The sequence below is a fragment of the Oncorhynchus gorbuscha genome, linkage group LG17 (genome assembly GCF_021184085.1).
Source record: "Oncorhynchus gorbuscha isolate QuinsamMale2020 ecotype Even-year linkage group LG17, OgorEven_v1.0, whole genome shotgun sequence".
In the NCBI taxonomy this organism is placed as follows: domain Eukaryota; kingdom Metazoa; phylum Chordata; class Actinopteri; order Salmoniformes; family Salmonidae; genus Oncorhynchus; species Oncorhynchus gorbuscha.
This window is the reverse complement of record NC_060189.1, coordinates 21,960,697-21,983,486: the sequence shown is the minus strand read 5'-3', so window position 1 is coordinate 21,983,486 and position 22,790 is coordinate 21,960,697. Positions and strand designations below refer to the sequence as shown.

The 22,790-nt window shown below is 43.7% G+C and overlaps 1 protein-coding gene across 5 annotated transcripts; it reads left to right on the top strand.

Moving 5' to 3' along the window:
- Positions 1 to 661: 661 nt before the first annotated feature.
- Positions 662 to 21,817, top strand: LOC124001542 (centrosomal protein of 170 kDa protein B-like). 5 transcript variants are annotated; one of them, XM_046308397.1, is made up of 20 exons: positions 662 to 893; positions 2,005 to 2,142; positions 3,273 to 3,362; positions 4,641 to 4,719; positions 5,149 to 5,207; positions 5,293 to 5,443; positions 11,159 to 11,272; positions 12,056 to 12,550; positions 12,637 to 12,955; positions 13,103 to 13,796; positions 14,133 to 14,282; positions 14,785 to 14,902; positions 14,994 to 16,712; positions 17,630 to 17,855; positions 18,049 to 18,184; positions 19,993 to 20,133; positions 20,288 to 20,376; positions 20,683 to 20,776; positions 20,885 to 20,936; positions 21,087 to 21,817. In XM_046308397.1, exons 2-20 carry the CDS (start codon positions 2,038 to 2,040, stop codon positions 21,323 to 21,325), a joined length of 5,070 nt encoding a protein of 1,689 aa, XP_046164353.1. In that variant the 5' UTR covers positions 662 to 893; positions 2,005 to 2,037; the 3' UTR covers positions 21,326 to 21,817. The 5 variants fall into 5 exon arrangements, with proteins under 5 accessions (XP_046164353.1, XP_046164355.1, XP_046164352.1 ...); XM_046308399.1 differs by having other exon boundaries at positions 12,251 to 12,550; positions 12,637 to 13,796; XM_046308396.1 differs by having other exon boundaries at positions 12,637 to 13,796; positions 17,735 to 17,855.
- The last annotated feature ends 973 nt before the right edge of the window (positions 21,818 to 22,790 follow it).

Below are 22,790 nucleotides of genomic sequence, written 5' to 3'. Positions count from 1 at the left end.
AGGCCATGGGAAAGTAAATGTAGTGATCTGTTTACTACCATATGTTAAAGTAGTTGCAAGTGCTTGGTATCAACTGGAATTTTGAGACTGGCATTTTATATTTAGTCGTAGGTAGAGCACCATCTAGCGGATAGTAGTAGAACATCTGTGACAGGTAATTTCCAATAGGCAGTGATTGATAATTACTTACTAAAGCATCGCACGTAAACTAAAGATAACATTATTTCCAGTCTTCTGTGGACTGACAGAAAATAACTCCACACCTGTCTGATGTATGCAACATTGTATCCACCAGAAATAACACTGTCATTATAATAAAATCCACTGTATATGGTAATTTTAAAGGAATGCTGTCTCGATGTGAACGAATTTCTAAGACAATACTGACCGTTTCTGAAACATAATTTCACGAATACTGTTGTTACAAAAGTTGTATTTACTTTATGGTTTACTAATTCAGATGTAATTACTTATACAAACAAAACCATCACTTACGGTTTGTATTATTTTCCAAACACCAAATTTTAGAGCAAAGTTAGACAATTTCCTGTATTTTATTTAGCACTGCGATACTTTATTCACGTTTTTTTGTGTTATTATTGTCTGTCATGCAGGTGTCAAAACATTTTATTTGACAATGGTACTGACTGGTATAGTTAGCGTCACTGGAAGAAGTCGAGCCTTGTGCGCGGCAGAGAAAGTGAAGTGGAATCTCAGGGTTTGTCGGCTTGTCAAGTGAATGTTGAAGTGAGGGTGTGTTCGCCATTTACCTGGACGGCCATCAGTGCTCTTGTGACTACTTTACTAAACGAGGACACAGATACAACTGTACATTTGTACTTATTGTGTTAACGCTGGCTACTCTTCTGAAGAAAGCAGGGTCCGGATTAAAGGTATGATTGTGAAGGGAGGGAGTCTTAAAAACGGCTTTAGTCGATTCGGGAAAACCTTTCCTATTTCCTGTATGATCATGTTTGGCCTTCAGCTGAAATAGATAGCTAGCTAAAGTTAACTAGTTAACCACAGACAGAACGTAGTTACTGTGGCAGACCAGTCATTTACAAATTCTTTCGAATTAAGATAATTTAGTACAAGTGGAGGGTCAGTCTCACCATAAGAATTAACATGTCAACTGCTGGCTAACGTTACAGCAAGTGTTGTTACATTGGAACCTCAGCAGCATCGTTTTCTATTACCATCACGGACATATTCTTTTAGCTTGTTTGACAACTAGATATGATGATTTGCATTCATTTTCCATATAGTTATGTGGGATGTATTGGCTAGTAAAGTGACTGGAGAGCATATAGTTAGCTATATAGTTAGCATATAGTTAGTAAGCGAAGCAAGCCATTGATCACACACATTTCTAACATAGGCCTAGTTATGCGTGTAGTTAGTTGCACCTTCAACCCAAACCAATTTTCTCTTTGAGTGGTATGGTAATATTATTGCAGCAAATAGAAGTTGAGGTTGACCAAACTGTATGATTTGTTCAGCGAAGATGATCAATACTGAGAATGAGTTCAGGCACCCAAACAAATCCATTGTCGAGCTTGATAAGATCCAATTATGTTTGTAGACTGTAAATGGCTGTTTTTGCAACATGTCTAACTAAGTGTCTTGCTCAACTTTGTGGAAAATAAATTGATGCATAAACATGTAGTCGGTTCCTCCTTATCCTTTTCCATGGGCCAGTATTGAAGGAATCCCAGTGTGCTGAATGCCTTTTCGTTTGGGTGTGGTGTGTGCATGAGTATCACTTGATGACAATGTGACATTCCTAAGAATAATGGACTCAACTGTCAAAGCACATGATAGATAGATCTGGAAAGTCTTGATGAGTTGTTGGTTGTCCAATTGGTAATCTAATCTTAGAAATAGTTGCTTGGTTAGTTGTGCAGCCACCAAAATCCCATTCGGTGGATTACGATTTTTAAATCACAATTACTGTGAATGTGGTGACAACAACAATCTACTTCTCTACGTGTTGTCCCCTCCCAGGATGTGAAGAAGGCTCTGAGTCGGGGCTCCAAGATGAGTGTGACGTCATGGTTCCTGGTCAGCAGCTCAGGTACAAGACATCGGTTGCCACCAGAGATGATCTTTGTAGGCCGGGAGGAGTGCGAGCTCATGTTGCAGGTGTGTAACGACATCTACAGCACCTTATGTTTACACACCAGACACCCATCAATCTGTCATGTGACCCTTACACAATCAGCTGTCCATTCACCCTCTTGTGAAAGGATGTGGCCTTTATTAGCGTCATAACGCAAAGAAAGTAAGTTAGGTTAATGTACTAGAAATCTGAGAGAGGTTTGTGTTTGTGTTTGTGTGTGTTTGTGTTACGAGTGTTTTCTAAGATTCGTGCCTGCTGGGAGAATTGCCTCTGTCAACTGTTCAATGTCAAAGCAAAATGCAAGTGATGCATTCCACCCTGCTGTTTTTCAACAACAAAAAAGCCTGCTCTTAGTTACTGTTTGGAATTCTTTGGGAGTTTCTCTCTGTGTACTTCTCAGTCTTGCTTTATCGCTTTATTTAAGCCACTGGGAACAAATAATGCTTCCTCAGTCTGTGGTTTGTTCAAAATGTCCTTCCCACCACATCTGCTTGCAGAATTGAAAAGCTGCTCTTTTCCACATTCGGGCAACACTTTCAGGCATCATTGGAAATATTGCTTACAGTGCATTCAGAAAGTATTCAGGCCCCTTGACTTTTTCCAAATTGTATTATGTTACAGCCTTATTTTAAAATGGATGAAATAAAAAAGTATTTACAGTGCTGCTATTCGCTGTTAATCATCTATGCATAGTCACTTTAACCCTTCCGTCATGTACAAATGACCTCGACTAACCTGTACCTCGCACATTGACTCGTTACAAGTACTCCCTGTATATAGCCTCATTGTTATTTTTATATATATAATAGTTTAGATTATTTAGTAAATATTTGCTTAACTGCATTGTTGGTTAAGGGGTAGTAAGCATTACACGGTAAGGTATTCGGCGCATGTGACAAATAAAATATTATTTGATTTCAACAGTGGTTAACATAATCACCGGGCTTGCATTGGTTAATAGTGATTATTTGCAGGAATGTAAGCAAACTCAAAGGCCTATTCGTTTGGCTTTGAGCACATTGTGTATCTACTGTACATGCATGTAGCCTTCATTGCAAATATTTTGTTGTGCTGCTTATGACAGTATCCAGTCTGAGGTTTGTTAGCTCATCAGTATGAGATTCTCAGCTTTGTTCTCTGTATTGTTTTACAGTCGCGCAGTGTGGACAAGCAGCATGCAGTCGTCAACTACAACCCAGCCACAGACGAGCACATGGTGAAGGACCTGGGCAGCCTGAACGGGGTGAGTCCATGTCCCCTGCTTACAAGTTGAATAAAGGATCCAGTCAGCCACAGCCCTCCCTGGAGGGTCCAGAGGCCCACTACCAGTCCCCCAGCCCTAGCACAAAAGAGCCCTCAGTGCCAGAGATGGTTGTTAGAGCAGCAATGAGCACTGCATTTTCTGCTGTCCTGGTCCCTTTCTTCTGGTGTCTCTCTCCCGTCTTCTTCTTCTGGTGTCTGTCTCTCTCTAGTCTTCTTCTTCTGGTGTCTCTCTCTCTCTCGTCTTCTTCTTCTGGTGTCTCTCTCTCTCTCGTCTTCTTCTTCTGGTATCTCTCTCTCTCTCTCTCGTCTTCTTCTTCTGGTGTCTCTCTCTCTCTCGTCTTCTTCTTCTGGTATCTCTCTCTCTCTCTCGTCTTCTTCTTCTGGTATCTCTCTCTCTCTCTCTCGTCTTCTTCTTCTGGTGTCTCTCTCTCTCTCTCTCGTCTTCTTCTTCTGGTGTCTCTCTCTCTCTCTCTCGTCTTCTTCTTCTGGTGTCTCTCTCTCTCTCTCTCGTCTTCTTCTTCTGGTGTCTCTCTCTCTCTCGTCTTCTTCTTCTGGTGTCTCTCTCTCTCTCTCGTCTTCTTCTTCTGGTGTCTCTCTCTCTCTCTCGTCTTCTTCTTCTGGTGTCTCTCTCTCTCTCTCGTCTTCTTCTGGTGTCTCTCTCTCTCTCGTCTTCTTCTTCTGGTGTCTCTCTCTCTCTCTCTCTCTTTGTACTATTGCCACTTCATTGCACTGTTATTCCACAGGAATGAGGAGAGGGAAAGACAGAATTTTCCCCTGAAGTGTGTATTGTGGCACCATCTGTTAGAACACCCCCATCTAAACAGACCAGAATATTAGATGTTACTGACATGTATCATGGTGGCTGTTTCTTATTTGTACTTTACTGTACATGCACTGGTAGGCTATTTACCCACGTGTCCCCTGACTGCCTTTCTGAGCCCTACTCAGCATAGATGGCCATTACATAACTGCATAATCTCATTAATGCCTTAACGTACAGGTAGGATAGCTTAACTTTCACTGGGAAAACAGCCAACTGCAAAGCATCTTAGCTTTGGCAAACCCCAGAGGCTGTGTGTGGAAGGGAAGGACCTGTTGCCAGTGTGACAACTAACTCATTTATCATCAGTATCTGTTATTATTCCAATGGAATTGAACTAATCAGGATTGTTGTGAAAACAAATAATTCCTGTGTATACATTTTTCTTGATGCTTTCAATGTAAACACACAAAAACAAACTGTTTATTTTCTCCCCAGACTTTTGTGAATGATCTGAGAATCCCTGACGAGACTTACATTACCCTGATGCTCTCTGATGTCATCCGCTTTGGATATGATATCCTTTTGTTTATCTGATTATGATTTTGTTTTATTGATTCTTCATTGATTAGGGATTTTCTTGATTGGATCAAACGGATGCATATTTTTTTGTTGTAATTATGTTTTATTTTTATTTATATTTTTTTACAAACAATTGGATTTCAGAAAGTATTGTCTACGCTTGCAATTTAAAACACACATTTTCTTCTTCCTCTGTGGTTTGTGTACCCAACTCTCCCAGCATGTTCATTCCTTGTGGTTTGAGTCAGGGTTTTTAGATTATGTTCAACTCTGGACTGAACATTTCTTGGACTCGTGAACCTCTGAGCTGAAAAACATGAATAGTTAAATTGAGTTGAAATAACAGGGGGAAAAAGCTGCATGTATTATTTATTATAACACAGTGGCTACTGTCAGAATAAACCTTCTTTAACTCTGCTTCCACATTCTCATGTGTACATCCTGGAGAGGAGTCAACACAAGGTGCCAGAGGAGGCTCTCAAAGTAAGTGGGAACTTCCACACATTGAATATGAGTGATAGTCAGGTAGAGGCTTCTTCATATCCTACTTTCCTCTTGTGTGTTTTAGCATGAGAAGTACACCAACCAGCTGCAGATGAGTATGAAGGCACTGGAGGCCAGGAAGAAGGAGAAGGAGCGGCAACATGCTAAGGAGAAGACCAGAGACTCATCCTGCTTCAAACAGGAGAAAGCCGAGCATAAAGCTGCCCTCGCAGCAGGTAAAAACCCTGTTTAACTCGCAACTTTAACTCTGCCCCAGTCCACCTCTTGTTGTCCTTTTCTTCTAGAGCCCACAGTATATGTGCTATCCTACATTATAGACTAGGCCTACGCATTTTCTCTGCAAGGTCGAAAATGATAGCAATTACAATTGATGAACTTAACTGTTTGTCTTGCCACAAACAGTACCAGCAAATACCAGTCTGTTATGCCTTAGGTAAAATATTGCTGCTGATGTCAGTTTCATTATCTAATTTACGTGAGGAAGAAGAAGCATTTTATATCAAAAAGTGTTAGAGGATCTGTAGATGCACACAGCTCTCCTTGTTAAGCGAACCCCTAGATACGATCAAGTTACCTTGTGAGGGGATTGGGTCAAAGGTTCAATCCAGTAGGGTCAGACGAGCAGCATTACTAGTGTGGAACTCCAGTTGGCAGGATGAGTGAAGTGATATTGGCCTGGCCTGTTGAGCTGGGGACACACACAGCCTTATGTCTGTCTGCCATGCCTCTGGACTGGGGCTCCAGACATAGGCAGTAGTGCTGGACCTACTCCTGTGTGTGTGTGTGTGTGTGTGTGAGGCTGTGTTTTTCGTGCCAAGCGGGCACTGCACCGTAACAGTACTTACAGGTGTCCCTCTGTCCTCAGCTCTGCTCAGGGCTACATCTTTTGGGATTGTATAGGATTTAGAGTGCAGTTAAGTTCCTAAAGCACTGAGGCTTGTTCTCAGCAGGGTAATGCAGGAGTGGACCATCACTAGTGGCTTTAACTACTGACAGTCACAAGGTTATGAAACAACAGACACCAGCAGTGAACACTTCCTTTACATTCAGCCTCTTCCTCTCCCACTCTGCCTGTATGTGATGGGTTAATATAGCTGCTGACTGATTCCTTATTTCCTACTGGAGCAGCTGGACTGGTGAGGTGACCACAGTGACAGTACAGTGGCAGGGTCCGCACCCTGTTGACAGTTCAGACACTGAGGCTGTGAGCAGGATATGTCTGTTTTTCCTGCTGCCTTGCAAGGTGTGGACTGTGGAGCCTGGCCTCTCCTTTTGCTTCCTGTCTGTAAAGCAGTCTGCAGGCTCTCTGAGTGTACAGTAGGCCTGGGTGTGACTAGTCTACCCTGACAGGACCTAGGGCTATTCACTCTTTCCACCATAGACGTTACAGTAACTGTCCACTGTTTCCAGATTTCTATGAAATATGAGCCAACATTTTCATGTAGATGGACTTAGAAGCTCAGTTTTGGTGACTTTTTAAAAATAATTTTCTACTCCAAAATGAATGAAAATAAAAGTATGCTGACACCATGTAAATTATAATTTCCACACCCAGAAATGAACCCAATAACACATTGTAATTAACAAAAATGTATACATTTTTTAAACATATTGGGCCATGTGTATATAGCCAAATCATGGTCCATATTATCAGGTAGGCTATGCCTTTAGCCCAACTGATGTAGCAAAGTGCAAATAAATAGGCTGAAGCATGGTGTTGCCTATCTGCATTTACTGTATTTGGCTAATCATTAGCCAGATATCAAATGTGATCTTTTAATTAGTTATTATCCTATTGATCCCAGAAACCACTTAATGTCACAATTCCCTGGTTGCCATTACTCTTGCGCAACACAAAATATCTATCTCATCACAAGTTACGCCCCTCCCCCCAAAATATTTTGAGGTAGAGTGGCGTTGTACTTCAAGCTACCCTAGAATTGACCGGTGTCAATTTTGTAAAAGTGGACTGTTCTAGCATCTTCGATGTGCGCCTCAGCAGAAATATTTTTCATGCTCCAAAATGAGTGCAGCAGAAACACTGAATCAGTTATTCCCAGGCCCTAGACCAAGCAGGGAGAGGGGCCTTCTGTTATAAATGGGATCATGTGATACACAATCCTTCTGGGAGGAGAATGAGACTGGATACTCTAATCCTAATCTTCAATAAAGGGAGGAGATACGGTAATGAAAGTCAAATGTGAAGTTTTTCCAATGAAAACACTGGCCTGCAGAGTTTAGTGACCCATCTCTCCAGAGCAGAACATTAAGAAAAACTGCTATAACCTTCCATCTACAGTACACTGAGTTTATAAAACATTAGGAACACCTGCTCATACACAAGACAACTTTTTGGACAAGATGGGTCACATTTATGTCTGATGATAACCAAACACTGCATTCCACAGTAAGAACCTCCATACCAACAGTCAAACATGGTGGTGATGGTTTGGGGATGCTTTGCTGCCTCAGGACCTGGACGATTTGCCTTAATAGAATTAACCATGAATTCTGCTCTGTATTAGAGAATTCTACAGCAGGATTTGAAACAGAAGTTCATGCTTGCAAACCTACAAATGTTGCTTTAGTTAAAGCAGTTCTGCATGCAAGAGTGGGCCAAAATTAATCCACAGCGATGTGAGAGACTGATCAACAACTACAGGAAGCATTTGGTTGCAGTCATTGCAGCTAAAGGTGGCACAACCAGTTATTGAGTGTAAGGGGGCAATTACTTTTTTCACACAAGGGAACTGGGTGTTGGAAAACATTTTAAATGCATACAATGTGTAAGATTTTTTTTTGTTATTTGTAAACTCAAGTTCCCTCTATCTAATATTAAGTATAACATTCAGTATCAAAAATTGAGAAAATCAGAAAGGAGGGAAATGTTTTTTCACAGCACTGTACAGACATACAAAATCATGATTGATCCATCTTGTTTTTATCCATCTGACCAGTAAGGGCATTAGGGCAGATTTCTTGTCACCTTCATGGCTGTGATGACGTTTAACAGCTGTCTGGCCAGCCCGGGATGCTAGCCTATGTGGCATAAATCAGATTATCCACATGCCTGGTGTGTGTGAAAACTAAAGCGTTCCATTGGGGCTCACACACTGGCCTAAATAAACCAAAGCACTACAACTCCAAAGTGATGTTTCCCAGATCACACAATAAGACATCAACAATGAGAGGGGGAAACAGAAAGGCACGTCTAGGGCTGTTGTTGTGACCGTATTACCGTCATACTGGCGGCCACGAATCATGAAGGCAGTCAAATTTCACATGACTGTTTAGTCACGGTAATTAGGCTTCTCAAAGCTCTGATTCTGCTGCTGGTCATTAGTAGCCTACCAAACTTGCTAACTGCTTGGTACTCAGTACTCTATAGTCCCTCTAATCACTCTGACATCAACCCAAATGTAATCTGAAATCTAATCAAACACTTCATGAGACCCCATGAGCTCATATTGCACAACATTTCTATAGGCTGTGTAATTGTGGGAGAAAACTGCGTGATGGCTGCTAATAAAAAAATGAGGATCTCATCAGCTTTCTATATGCTAGGCCTACTATATTTATTTCTTGACTTTCCTCAAATTAAGCACATTGCTTATATTTACAACAGGAGTATAGCCTACCTGGCTGGCATGAAAATAAACCACTTGGAAAAGCTTCCTCCACTCACTATTTAAGTGAAATAGTGCCTTTTTTCCCCTAAACCTTTTCTAATCATAGTCGCACAGCTCTTGTAGCCTAGCCCATAGGCCTATATGTTTAATGATTTTTGTATCACAACTAAAGTGGTCAAATAACTTCTTAATTAAGCACATTAATCTGCTTTACAAGGGGTGTAGAGCCTAACTGGCATATATAAATAAATAAATAAACAATATGTGAGTTTCAAGTTTGGGGAAGTTCATTTTCATATAATAAAAGCATTACATGCATAATTGCATTTGTGGTCACTTTTGATAATGGTGTGTTCCGTTAATGGAACATTCCCGCTTATAGCCTACTACCATGTGCGCATTGCTGCGCTTATAGTGTCAAGAAATAGCCTAATAGTTCATCGACATTTCATGCTAAGCGTTCTGATCTGTTGGGTTAGCTACACTGCATAATTTCCTTTTTTTTATGCTAGTGGTTGTATTAATTTTGGATCTATCGCATCCCACAACTGTCCCAGACTATGTTTGGAATATTTATTTCTCGCACAGAATAGAATAGGTAAACTTCTGTACTATGGGGGATAGTAGATTGACATAGGCTAGTGCTTTTGCTGTCCTTTATACTTACTCATCTTGTTGACTGACAAAAAGTAAATGTGGACAATTCTTCCATTATCTTCAATATGCACCTCAGAATTGGATAAGGACATGCGCAGTTGCGTCCCCAATGTGTCGGTCTTCACTTGTAGCCTGTGAGAAAGACGCGATCACGTGACAGGAGCTGTGTGAGTGAGAGACACTTTGGATTGCGCAGCACATTTGTGCCGCGAAAGGCATGGCTTTTTTTTAGGGTGCATTACAGCCACCATGAAATTCGAGGCATTATCAAGTGCTTGTCAAATTGTGAATGAGAGACTACTGCAGTGTGCAAAAAAAACTAAGCAGAGCTCATGCCTTTTCAAGCAACTTTTTTTTCTTTCAAATCATTGTTGGTCTCATCATGCAGCATTACAATGTATTAAAAAGCAAAACATATAGCCTAATGTTTGTAGAACAACTAAAGTTACATTAATAACTCTAATTATTAAGCATAGAGTACCTATTTCTTTGTCAACCACTCAACACATAATAGCTAGCTGCATGTGCGCACTCCCTGAAATCGCTTGGAGAAAATATTTATATTTTATTCAGCTTTGTTCAATTATATTCTTCATACTATGAAATAATGCCAAGGAATTGTAATCACATTTTGTCTGCTAAATTAACTAGTGTAGCCCACAGCCATTTGGCATAGCCACATCAGGATCTAACATAAGGACAACTCCGAGTATGCTATTCTTTTCTTCAGAAATAGACTACATTTTCTTCATATCATGCTTCTTCAGTTCTGTCTAACATAAATAATGGATTTATTGTGGAGGTGTAGGCTATATTACATGGATTTATTAGACTTTTAATTGGCTTGTAGGCTATTTGAGGAAGCCAGGAGATGCTAAATCTGTTTAAGTAACGGTCAATTACCGTGAGACCGACCGTTATTTGCTTGACAATCACCAGCTGACCAAATTTTGTGACCGCCACAGCCCTAGGTACACTACCACACACACTTTTTTTTTGGTGGGGGAGTGACTTAACATTTTTTGATGTGCAATAGTAGTGGCAACCAGGGAAGTGTTGTGAGAAATTGTGACATTAAGTGGTTTCTGTGAGAAGTACAGGCAGGGGTGTGTTACCCTAACAGGTAGGCCTACAGTACATTATATTCACTGTTTATGCATGTTTTTTTTGTGGCATAAAATTAATCAATAGGATAATAACTAATTAAAAGATCACATTTGAGATCTGGCTAATGATTATCCAAATAGGGTAAATGCAGATAGGCAACACCATGCTTCAGCCTATTTATTTGCACTTTGCTGCATCATTTGGGCTAAAGGCATAGCCTACCTGATAATATGGACCATGCATAGGTTATTTACTTGGCCCAATATGTTAAAATAATTAAACTTATATCATTTTACCATCATTTTACCGTTGTGTTATTGGGCTCATTTACCGTTGTGTTATTGGGCTCATTTACCGTTGTGTTATTGGGCTCATTTACCGTTGTGTTATTGGGCTCATTTACCGTTGTGTTATTGGGCTCATTTACCGTTGTGTTATTGGGCTCATTTACCGTTGTGTTATTGGGCTCATTTGGCGCTATACTTATTCTGTTCTCTGATTTCTTTCACTCTCTGTCCGTGTGTGTGCTTTTGTTAGTGGCCAGCGAGACTCCAGTGTCCAGACCCACTCCTCTGTATGGGCAGCCGTTGTGGTGGGGGGAGGATGATGCTGAACACAGTGGAGGACAGCGGCCAGACGAGGACCCTGCAGGTCTGAAACAAACATCACTCTACTATTACTCTATCAATGAATTTGTTGATCAGGATATGTGAGTGTGTCACTTTGAAAGAGGATTGGTATTTCAGTTTTCTTATTAGCTGTGCTGGCTCATAAAGGTTACTACTCTTGTATTTGATTAGAGTGGCAAACATAACACTTTGTTATGGCACCACATCAGTGTTGGATGCAGTATACTAAGAGATGAATGGTGTTTAGCTCTGGCAAGCTCTGTAGTGCCCACTGGGGACAGGGAGTGGTCAGTGTCCCACTGAGCCAAGCCAGTCCTGGACCATGTCAGGCCAGCAGCCAGCACCTCGTGATGGATTACCCTGTAAGCCCAGGGGACGGGGTAGAGGAGGGAGGGTGACTGTCAGCCTCATGCTGCCCAGCCTGGCTGGAACAGATTACCTCTCAGCCGTTCTCCTTTGGGCCTCCAAGCTCCCACAGTGACATTTTTACATGTCCAGCTGGCCTGGCACCCACTGATTGGCTGATGTATCTGCTTGTTTGCTCAGTCTAGCTGCTGGAGCAATGTTGTTATTTGTGGCTTCAGTTTAAGAGCGAATACTTGGCAGAGACAGAGTTTTAAAACTCTGTTTTCCTTGAATGGTGTAGTATGCCACAGTTGTTAGTACTCCCCTGTAATATTTCATTAGAGTTGTGTCTGTGATTCCTTCCCTTACCCACCTCACATACTGCATGTCCTTTGTGCCTGCAATTTACAGTATTAATCTATATAGACCTACTGTCTTCCCACTGTGTCTGCCCTAACAGAGAATACTAAAGAGGGCTCCAGACATGAGATCAGCGGCTCCCTGTCAGACAGCCAGGCCAAGACAATCTACTCACACCACAGGGAGCCAAGCTACTTTGAGATACCCACCAAGGAGTGCCAGCAGCAGGAGCTCCATGAGGTTCCCACTAAGGACACTGACCCCCCTTCTCTCCCTGTCCCTGTTCTCCCTCCAGTCCCCACCTCCACACCCCCTGTGGTGCAGAGCCACGCCTCCTTCACCATTGAGTTTGATGAATGCACACCAAGCAAGATCAAGATCAAGGACCATGTGACAAAGTTTTCCTTCCGCCAGCAACGCAAGCTCCCGGGTAAGGAGGCGGTGACAGCGCCCACTGAGGTGATATCAGCGGAGTGCAAGGTGGCTGATTGGCTGGTCCAAAGCGATGTGAGCATGATGATGAGGAGGAGGTCTCGGACAGAGGACATGTTCTGCTCAAAGAGTGGCCTGCCCTTCTGCAACGAGGCTTTCACAGGTGAACTCTGACCATTTATTCACTGACTCCACGGTTACTATCCTCTGTTGCTGTCAGAGCTAACGTGTTTATCTTTTTATCATCAGGCCACCACCATGAGGATGGGACTCGGAGTGACTCTGAGGATCCTGTTGTAAACGGGAAACGGGCTATACAATTAAAGCCACCGATGGGCCCTCACAAATCTCTACCACCCCAGCTGACCCTCCCTAGACCCTTCACCAACCCTGACTCAGCGGATCCTCAGTCTCACTCCCCTCCTCCAAGCCAGGACAAAGCAGACCCCCAGCAGGGCTTCGTCATTGAGTTCTTTGACGATAATCCACGCAAGAAGCGCTCACAGTCCTTCACCAACAACACAGGCCAGCTCGACAGCCCGGCCCTCAGGAACAAGCCGGAGAAAAGGTGCGACCCCAGCACCCCCACCCAGCAGTACACAATTCCCTTGAAGGGCCCGGGTTCTGGAGGCCCCCAGAGGGCCGGCTCCCTGAGGAGGGAGAAGATGGAGGATCGGATCAGTAACGACATCTCCTCCTGTTCCATCCCTCCCAGGCTGTTTAGAAGTGTGGGACGCAGGTCCAAACTGGCCCAGGACTTCACGGCTGAGTTCCTGAGGGAGTCCAGACAGGAGTCTAGGCCGAGCATGAACACAACCTGGGAGAAGAATACGTCTCCTCTGTCTCCTACCACCAGCCCCCCACCAACAGTAGAGGCAATAGCACCCCACTCCCACCCCCACCAGACCACACCAAGCCCCCCTCAGCCATACCTGACTCAGACTTCATCCTGTACCCACCAGTCTGTGCCCCTGAAAGCCCCTCTAATGCCCATGGCCCCACGCAGCCTGGAGTCCCCACGCAGCCTGGAGTCCCCACGCAGCCTGGAGTCCCCACGCAGCCTGGAGTCCCCACGCAGCCTGGAGTCCCCACGCAGCCTGGAGTCCCCACGCAGCCTGGAGTCCCCACGCAGCCTGGAGTCCCCACGCAGCCTGGAGTCCCCACGCAGCCTGGAGTCCCCACGCAGCCTGGAGTCCCCACGCAGCCTGGAGTCCCCACGCAGCCTGGAGTCCCCACGCAGCCTGGAGTCCCCACGCAGCCTGGAGTCCCCACGCAGCCTGGAGGCCCCACACAGCCCCAAAGGCCTGGGGAACGAGGAGGATGATACCTTGAGTGAAGCAGGCACCTACACCATTGAGACAGAGGTCCAGGATAAAGAGGTGGAGGAGGCACGCAGCAAGATAGAACAGGCAAGTCTCTTTGCCTTACTCTCTGTAGTCGTCTGTCGTTCTCTGTAGTCGTCTGTCGTTCTCTGTAGTCGTCTGTCGTTCTCTGTAGTCGTCTGTCGTTCTCTGTAGTCGTCTGTCGTTCTCTGTAGTCGTCTTATCTCTCTAAGTTTGTTTAATATCACACCTTGTCATGTCATATGCTTCACCATGAGATAACCTGCCTTGTCAAGTATGTGACTATGATGCTATCTGTCACAAGCCAACGCGAGTGTCACATAGGAGAGCCAGTGGATGTGGCAGCCTCCAGCCCTGCAGAGACAGCGTTCACACACTCACATCATGCTTTGTTCCTGACAGGTGTTTGGTGTTGTTGAGGGGCCAGAGCAGCCCGGCCAGACTGCAGCAGCAGCATGTAAGCCTGTTGAGTTTCAGGACAGGGAGGAGCGTAGGGAGAGTAGCTTGGTGGATCTGATGCCAGCTCCAGGGCAGGGACAGAATCTGGTGCAGGTAAAACCCCCCCCCCCCAGCCGGGCTCAGTGTGGTGACACATTCCTACAGCTAATCAGTCAACAATCAGTCTGCTGGTTCAATAAGCTATCAGCCTTGGAAACACAATTCTACTTGTTCTGATCTCATGATTCTCCATGGTTCACCTCATATCCCTCTTAGATCTTTAGTTGTCTCTGTTGGTTTCTGGGGGTGTTGGTGTGGTAGTTCTTTACTTCCGACTGGGTTTGGGTGTCCAACGGGTTTTCACTGGTGGTGTTCTTGGTTTCTACCTGAGGAGTGGAATGGATTGGATTTTTGCTGTCATAAAATGTCATTTTCAGATATAAAAAATATCCCAACATCCTAAACTGTGAATGTGTTTCTTCGCCTAATCGGTTTGTCAACCAAATAACATTTATTGAATGTGATTGTGTTATTTTTTTCCTTCTATTTTAAGCCTGATTTCTATTTATTGACTGCTGTCAAGACGTGTGAATAACTAGTGTGATCCTCCCTGCAGGTACCTGGTGGCTCTAAGTGGGTGTCTTGCTGGGCCAGCCTGGCAGACAGCTACACACACTCTGGCCCTGCCTCAGGCCTCTTCGAAATCCCCTCACAGATGGACCTGTCAGGAGGAGGTGTGGGAATTTGCACAGAATTTGAAATGATAATGAGTTATAGTCCTGATTATCAACTTGATTAAAAATGTATCTTCCTGTTTCCATTCAGTTGGTGGGAGGACTGTCCATCAGGCAACGCTCAGTCGGAACATCAATAGTGTGGAATCGGAAGGCCCGAGTTCCAAAACACAGCGTATTCCTTCTCAGGCACCATCGATGGGAAATAATGAGACTCCAACTCCCAGCATTCTTATCCATCAGGACACTTACTCTACCTATGATATCAAAGAGAGGAGCTTCAGAGTCCTTGGACCACAGGAGGACCTCCACAACCTGTCTGTACAGGACGACCTTGACCAAGACAGCCTGAGTGATGCCAGTAAGTCAGACGACGGCTCCATCGTGGAGCAGAGGAAGATGCCCACACCAGAGAGGACAGACAAGAGTACATCTCAGAGCAGTGAAAAGGAGAGGCCCACACTCCCAGCCAAGTCTACATCATTCTACATTGGCTCTAAGGAGAGTGTGTCTAAACAGGAGCGGGGATCCAGACCCAATACACCCAGGATTGAGAGAAAACCACCACCACATCCCAACACACCACAGTTCTCCACAGACACCCTGACCAAACAACAGGGTGGACAAGAATTTCAGAAGACAGTCAAGCTCAACTCATCAGCTCCCAAGCTTGACTACCAGGGCAGAGTCAGCCCTGAGCCCAAAGAGATGTCAGTGTCTCTGGTCAGGCAGGAGAGTTTCATTAAGGACCAGCCAAGTGATGCTGCGGTCACCAGACTCCCACACATCTCCAGCCAGCCTGCTCTGAATGACCCTGACCCTGCTGAGGCGTTCCAGGGTGTTTGCAGCCAGGACACCCACTCCTACCTCAATGGGCCCGAGGATGCTCTGGCTGCCCTGGCGGCCAAGCTCCAGGCCCAGCCGCCTGATGTTGTTCCTCGCCCCATAGATTACTCTCTGTCTGGGGAGTCTGACATGGACTCAGCGAGCACTGCCAGCCTGTGCAACAACCAGACTGCCCCCAAGACTGGATCCAAGAAGCCCTTGTTCACTAGTGGCCTTCAGAGGGAGAGGTCCTCTGCCAGCTCCTTCACCCAGGAGCCCAGTCGCCAGCAGTCAGCCTTCAATCGCCTGTCTGAGAAGCGGCGGTCCCAGAGAGTGGACAGCAGCAGGAAGCCTGAACAAGACAGGAGGCTGGGAATGAGATGCTGTGTTGTAAAACATGGCACCATGGACCTGAGTGACGACCCCCAGAGCTTCAGCTTACCCTACTGGCCTGAAGCCATCTCCTCAGACCAGGAGGTCCCCCGGCCCGCTGCATGCAAGAAGTACACCGTCCCCCTGCAGAAGGAGGATCCCACTAAGTCCTCCAAAGTGGCACAGGCCCTAAGCCGCTCCAACAGCATGTCTGCCCCACGGCCCACAAGAGCTTCAATGCTTCGCCGGGCTCGCCTGGGCGAGGCATCCGACAACGAGGTTACAGAGACAGACAGAGTCTCCCAGAACTCCCAGGAAGTCAGTGGGACCTCCAAGGCCTCCCAGGACAGTAAGAAGCAGCTCTCCAGGCTGGACATGCTGGCTCTGCCCCGGAAGAGGACTAGCTCCTTCACCACTCCCAGTGATACAGAGTCCTCAGCACCCAGGACAGGCTTCTCCAACCGTAGCACAGAGTCCAACAGCGGCTCTGGCCTTAAGGCCTCCGTGTCCGGGCCCAGCACTAAGCCTGCGCTAGGCAGGGCCTCTGGAGCTTCAGGCAAGCTCATCACCCGCGTCCGCTCCAGCAGTGCCAAATACACCAGCAGCACAGCCAGTGAGTAACAAACACGCATATCAGTCTCCCCTTTGCCTTTAAAATGTAATTTTATGTAGTACTGTCTTCGTAATCATTTATTACAGGTGTAAGAACCTGAAAGGTAAAACTGTCTAAATATGTCTCAGCCATTCCTGAAATGTTACAGAAATGTAATGAACCATGAAAATGACTTCCTCTGGATTGGAGGCATCACTATTTAGGTCTGCGTAAAGGTGTCTCGTCCTATCAATTATCTAGATGAATTGGTTCTGAGTGAGTTTGAGATAATTAGTTCAACTAACAAGTTATGAAGGTGCAAGCCTTGGTTTTATTCTTCTGGAGATTTGGCTTTAAGGGCCTCCACTAACTTCACTAATGCTGTATTGCTATTTGCAATTGATTTCAATCATTTCTACTAGAATACCTGTGGTGAAGGTGGATACCATCTGCACAATGTTCTCATAATCATTATGCAATCTTCAATCATGATAACAGAACTGTCTAGAACAATGGTATGAGAATATTGTGGGTCAGATGTAGAATTCCGTGCTCTATCCTTTGAGCGATAATCTGTGGTTTAACTACACTTCACTTTCTACATTGTGTCAATATGACTATGGTCTTCAACAACATGACTTTGTGACAGTAGCCATTACTGTTGGGTTGAGTGCTCATTTCTGGTTGTGAATGTTTTTGAATCAAAGAAAATCCTAATCAATAGTTTATACAGCAAGACTTAAATCTTGCATCAGTACATTTACCATCTAAATGAGCACAAAACTACAAAATCCTTCTATATGGGTATATTTGGGTGTTTTGGGATGTGTAGGGTTTATAGTGTTTTAATGGTGTCCTTTCATGGTGTCTCTGTTTTTACCTTCTCCTCATCGTCCTAACTTTCTAAAACACCCTTCAAACCAATTCATGGCTGAAAGGCTCTAGACGACGACAGAAAGGCTCTGACTACACCTCCACCTCCGAGGAGGAAATTGAATCTAACCAGAGCACCCTTAAACACAAACGCTCACACACCCCCTCAGCTTCCCGCTCCCAGCCTCTCATCCCCCCACGCCCCAAACCCCGCTCACAAGACTCGGACCAGGAGAGTCACGAGGGAGACGCCTACCAGAACTGGTCCTCTCACAGTGCTGAGATAGCAAGGTGAATTGAGATGGCAAGGACACAGCATAAGCCAGTTAATGCTATTGCTGAGTGCTTTAATTATCTGCACAGTAATTGAAGTGGTTATTGAGTTCACAACAGGAGTGAGATCATTTAAAACTACTTGAAATTTTCACTCTTGGTAGATTGCCTGAGGTATCCATCCCTATGTTGGTCTGTTCTCCCCTTCTAGACTGAGTCAGGACCTGGCTAAAGATCTATCCGTCCTGGCCAGGGAGATCCATGGTGTGACTGGTGATGCTGATCCTCAGAGCTCTTCTGCAGTGGAGACCAATACACCTGTCTCTACCATCACCGCCAGGGAGGTGGTATGTTAACCACACTGCCCAGTCACACTGATATTTTATTTAGCACACAATGCAGTATATCCTCACCTGTGTTCACTGAATCCTGTTACAATGGCTGGAGAAGACATACACAACATATCAACCAAGAGTTTTCATTATCTCCATGCTGTCGTGTCTTTGGTTATGCCGGATTAAGTGATATGACATGCTATTCTATAAAATAATTTCTCCGTAATCAATATTACCTGATTGAGCTAATCATGTAAATGTAATTAACTAGAGAGTCGGGGCACCACAAATTAATATTTATAGAGCTGTTATATTCCGAATAAACTCTTAAAGACCTATTAATATTTTAAATCAATAGCAGTCAATATTAATCGTCACCTTAATTCAGTCTCATCTGAAAATTGTAAATTCTTGGTTATCTGCACGAATCCTGGCTAACAAGTTGAATCAGCAATACGAAATTGGGTTTAATTATTTATTTACTAAATACCTAACTAATCACACAGAATTACACATAATTAATCATAACTTGATTACAAATTACGTCATAAAGGAAAACATCCCTTGCGGGAGGAACAGATATGACTGCTTGTTACACAAAAGAAAAGGGGCTGGGTTTGAGTGAAAGAGCGGGAAGACTGAGGGACAAAGGGCGAAGCTGTGCTATCGTAAATACAGTATCTTATGCATTCTAAATTACCACCCATTTGGAAAAGGAAAATGCAATAAATATTTACTCTGAGCTGCGCTTCAGTAGGTTGGTGGTAGATGGAAGGCCGTGTTGCCAAACCGAGTCCTTTGAAGAATGTCTCTGGTGGTCAATTGGATACGTTGTAGTAACGTCGTTGTGTGATAGACGGAATACTCTGTCTGTTCCTTCCAAACCTTCGTTTGCAGCTGCTGTTGCTAACTCAACGGCTAGGAGGTATCACTTCTGTAGTGAATAAGAGTTCAAAGTTCATAACATTCGTAACCAAAGCTCACACTGATGTTGGCTTCGTTCTGTAGTTATTATCTGAACCATTCTGACATCGGACTGTCGTCCTCACATCCTCGGAACTGGAGGTTACATTGTCGTCAAGGCTTTATATAGGAAGGGAGAGGGGGGCGTGTTTGAAAAGTTTTATAGCCCATGTCCATTCACAGGGGCGGGCCACTGATTGAGCATAGCCCTAACCTTATGAAAACCCAAATCTCACAGTTTAGAAGCTAAAATCACATTTCATCCCATCACGATTAATTTCATATTCAAATATTTAAATTGAACAACAATTCCATGTAAATATGATAACTCTGATGTGTAGACTTTCCACTGTAGAGTTTGTCATCTTATCATTGATGAGAATGTCTCAGATGACAACCGAACTGACATCATATTCATTAAGTACCACCACATGTTAAATTGGTCAGGTTTACCAGAATATAGTTAATTTCCCCCCACCTTCTGATGTTCCCAGAATCTCTGTTAACCAAAGGGGTTTGCAAATGTAACATCAGTAGGGTAGAGAGAGGAAAAAGGGAGGAAGAGGTATTTATGACTGTCATAAACCTACCCCCAGGCCAACGTCATGACAATGCTGTCAGACAGCACAGCCATCTCCTCAGGCTGCCCAGCCTTCTCAGTTGCAGATTTATCAATGAGTTGCTCTCACATCTGTGGCCAATGCAAAACATTAATTTGAATGTCATTAATAGGGTTTTATCCATCAATTCATCTTGATTGTTGTTTCTTCCCTGTTTCCATATCAGCTACCTTATGATTGGCACATATGATAACCATCCTTAACTGTTGAGACTGTCTGACTCATCTTGTATTGCAGTTGGTCCATCCCATCCCAGAGGCTGCTGGTGTGAACTACCTTAGAGTACCTCCTGGATCCGCTGCAGCCAGGGACCCCGACCAAACCATTATGAATGACCAGGAATACAACTCTAAGCACAGAGGATGGAACCAGGAAGTGGTTAGACCATACTATCATTTATCATACCACTTCAAGCCATTTTGAGAATGTTGAACATTATAAATAGATTCTGTCTTTTCATAAGTTGCTGTTCAGCCTTATTTTTGTGAAATTGAGAGTTGACTGATTGTTTTTGTCTGCGATCTCTCACCAGGTTGTTGTGGATGATCTGATGTTGAATCCAGTGTCCCAGATCTCTCTGGCTATTCGAGAAAACACAGAGCTGCTAGCTGAGAAAATAAAGTATGAATTTATACAAAGACATGAAGTATGTTCAAAAGTTCACAATACCTTTTCTGTCCATTTCCCCTCACATCTCATACCAGAACCAGATGATAAGTTTTACTAGTCCTCTGATATGTGGTAATCTCGTTAGCTCTGCGTGACTTTCTGAGTGAGCTCAGCCACTTAGCATGACTCTGACTGAGTGAACTGTGCTGTGTTGGGCAGATAGCCTATCCTTAGGTCGTTAAATATTCAGTATAGGAATTCTTCATTTGATATGTGGTTGCTCTGTCTGTACTCTAGAGTGTGTTTTTGTGCTTGCAGGGTACTATTCCACAACAAAACTGACGTTTGGGGGGAGATTGAATCAAAGCTCAATACTGAAAATGACATCCCTGTCCTGAAAGGCTCAAACAAGGTTGGTATTTCCTCAAGTTTCTCCAGTTAGTTTATAGTTATTTGTGATGATTTTCTGTATAATGCTTATTTCCATCAGCAGTGTGTAACATGCCTATTTGTATTTCAGGAAATCACAGCTATTCTGAAAGAGCTCAGAAGAGTTCAGAGACAACTTGAAGGTAAGTGCACATTCATCACAAAAATCGAGTAAAACCTCCATGTAAACAAGCATCACTTAAAATGTTTTTTTGCTTTTTGTTAAATCATTTTTTCCCCCTCAGCATTTTAGTTGTGTTGATTTATGCCTGATTTTTCTGTCCCCTCCACAGTCATCAACACTATCATTGAGCCCAGTGGAAATCTTGAGCCAGCCAAAGCCTCCACTCCTAGTGCCGCCTCCACTCCTAGTGCCCCCTCCTCAGCCGGTTTGAAGCCATCCAGGGCCCCTTCGAGATACTGGAGAACCTCTGGTTCCCAGCGGGGTGGGGTTCCCTCTTCCAGCTCCAGGCCCAGTGAGAGTGTCAGGAGATCAGTTGTGGCCTCTGAGGCAGAGAGCTACGTGGTCTGAGGTTTTGGAACACAGTGCCTCCCCTTCACTGCTACATCACAATTCCAGGTGTTGAGAGAGTGGATTAGAGGGGGAAATAGGCACTGCTAGAGAGAACTGTGGCCCCACCGCACAAAGACACTACTGTACTGTGTGTGCACTACTAGACAACTGCAATGCGCATTGAACTGCCATGGTGTGAGAAAGGGGTTGTACGAGACACAAAGCCATGCAGTGGTTAGTTCAGTCGAGGGAAAATCACTTTAAAGGCCCATTGCAACTGTTTTTATATCAATAAAAAAACAATTCTGGATAACATATAAGGACCTTACTGTAATAGATATATTTTCAAATTGACAAAAATAACTTTTTACACAAACTATTTTTCAAGCAAGAATTTTGCTAGGACTGTCTGAGTGGAGATGAAAAACTGAAAACTAGCTGTTCTTGGCAGAGGTTTGGAACTGTTTATTGTTATTGGTCTATTAACCAATTTACAGCATGGTGATGTCACCATGGAAAGCCGAAATGTCCGCCCATGCAAACCTGCTGATTAGAAGGACCTGTCTAGATTGTATTTTCAACCAGCAACTCCAGGATCAGTGTTAGTTTCATCAGCTGTTGAACAATATGATACAAAACACATAAACATAATTTTGACCACACTGGGCCTTTAAGACGAGGTCATTATTCTGCCATATACCCTTGTTGATCTCACGCTCAGAAAACGTAAGCATACTTGCATTTGATTGATTGATTTCTATAATTTTATTCATTGGGGAAATTTTGCCGCAATCAGCTAGTGCACAGTATATTTAAAAACAGCTTGAGTATATTTTATTTAAGGAAGTATATATTACTAAAGTAATTAACTAATACAATTAAAGCATATTTTGACTTTGCTTGATTAAATGTAGAAGTAAAGAATTTATATTCTCCAGGATTCCTTGATAGGTTTATTCAAGACTTCATCACTGCTTTCGTTTGACTACTTTCTCCCTCTATGGACCAGACCTATTGAAGAATGGCTAAAGTATTTAATTGTAATGATTTATATATTATTAAAGAGTTTATAAATTTGCACTTGGACACTTGCTTTTGCGCAAATATGTTATTTTCCTGGTCTCTTAAATGACATTGAGGCATTTTTTTTTAGTGAAATGTAAGAATGGCTCTAGGAGTCATTGCTTTACAAGGTATCTCATGTTGCCAGTAGAAAGTTTTGCGTATGTATTCTCTAGAGTCAAAGGTAGACATCAGGTCTGCTTCCTCATGCACTATCTGACACTAGATTTCCTTGTTCTCAGAACTGAAAGTCTGTGTGGAATGTATGGTTGGGTGGGCAGGGCTGGGGGGCTTAGTGCTGGGGTAGAACGTTCGTTTTAATCACCTAGCAACAGCCAACTGCTGTATATGCGTAGCTCAGCCCAGAGATTTTAGGCTTTGAAACAGAATAAAACAAAGAACTCATTCAGGGCTTCTACCA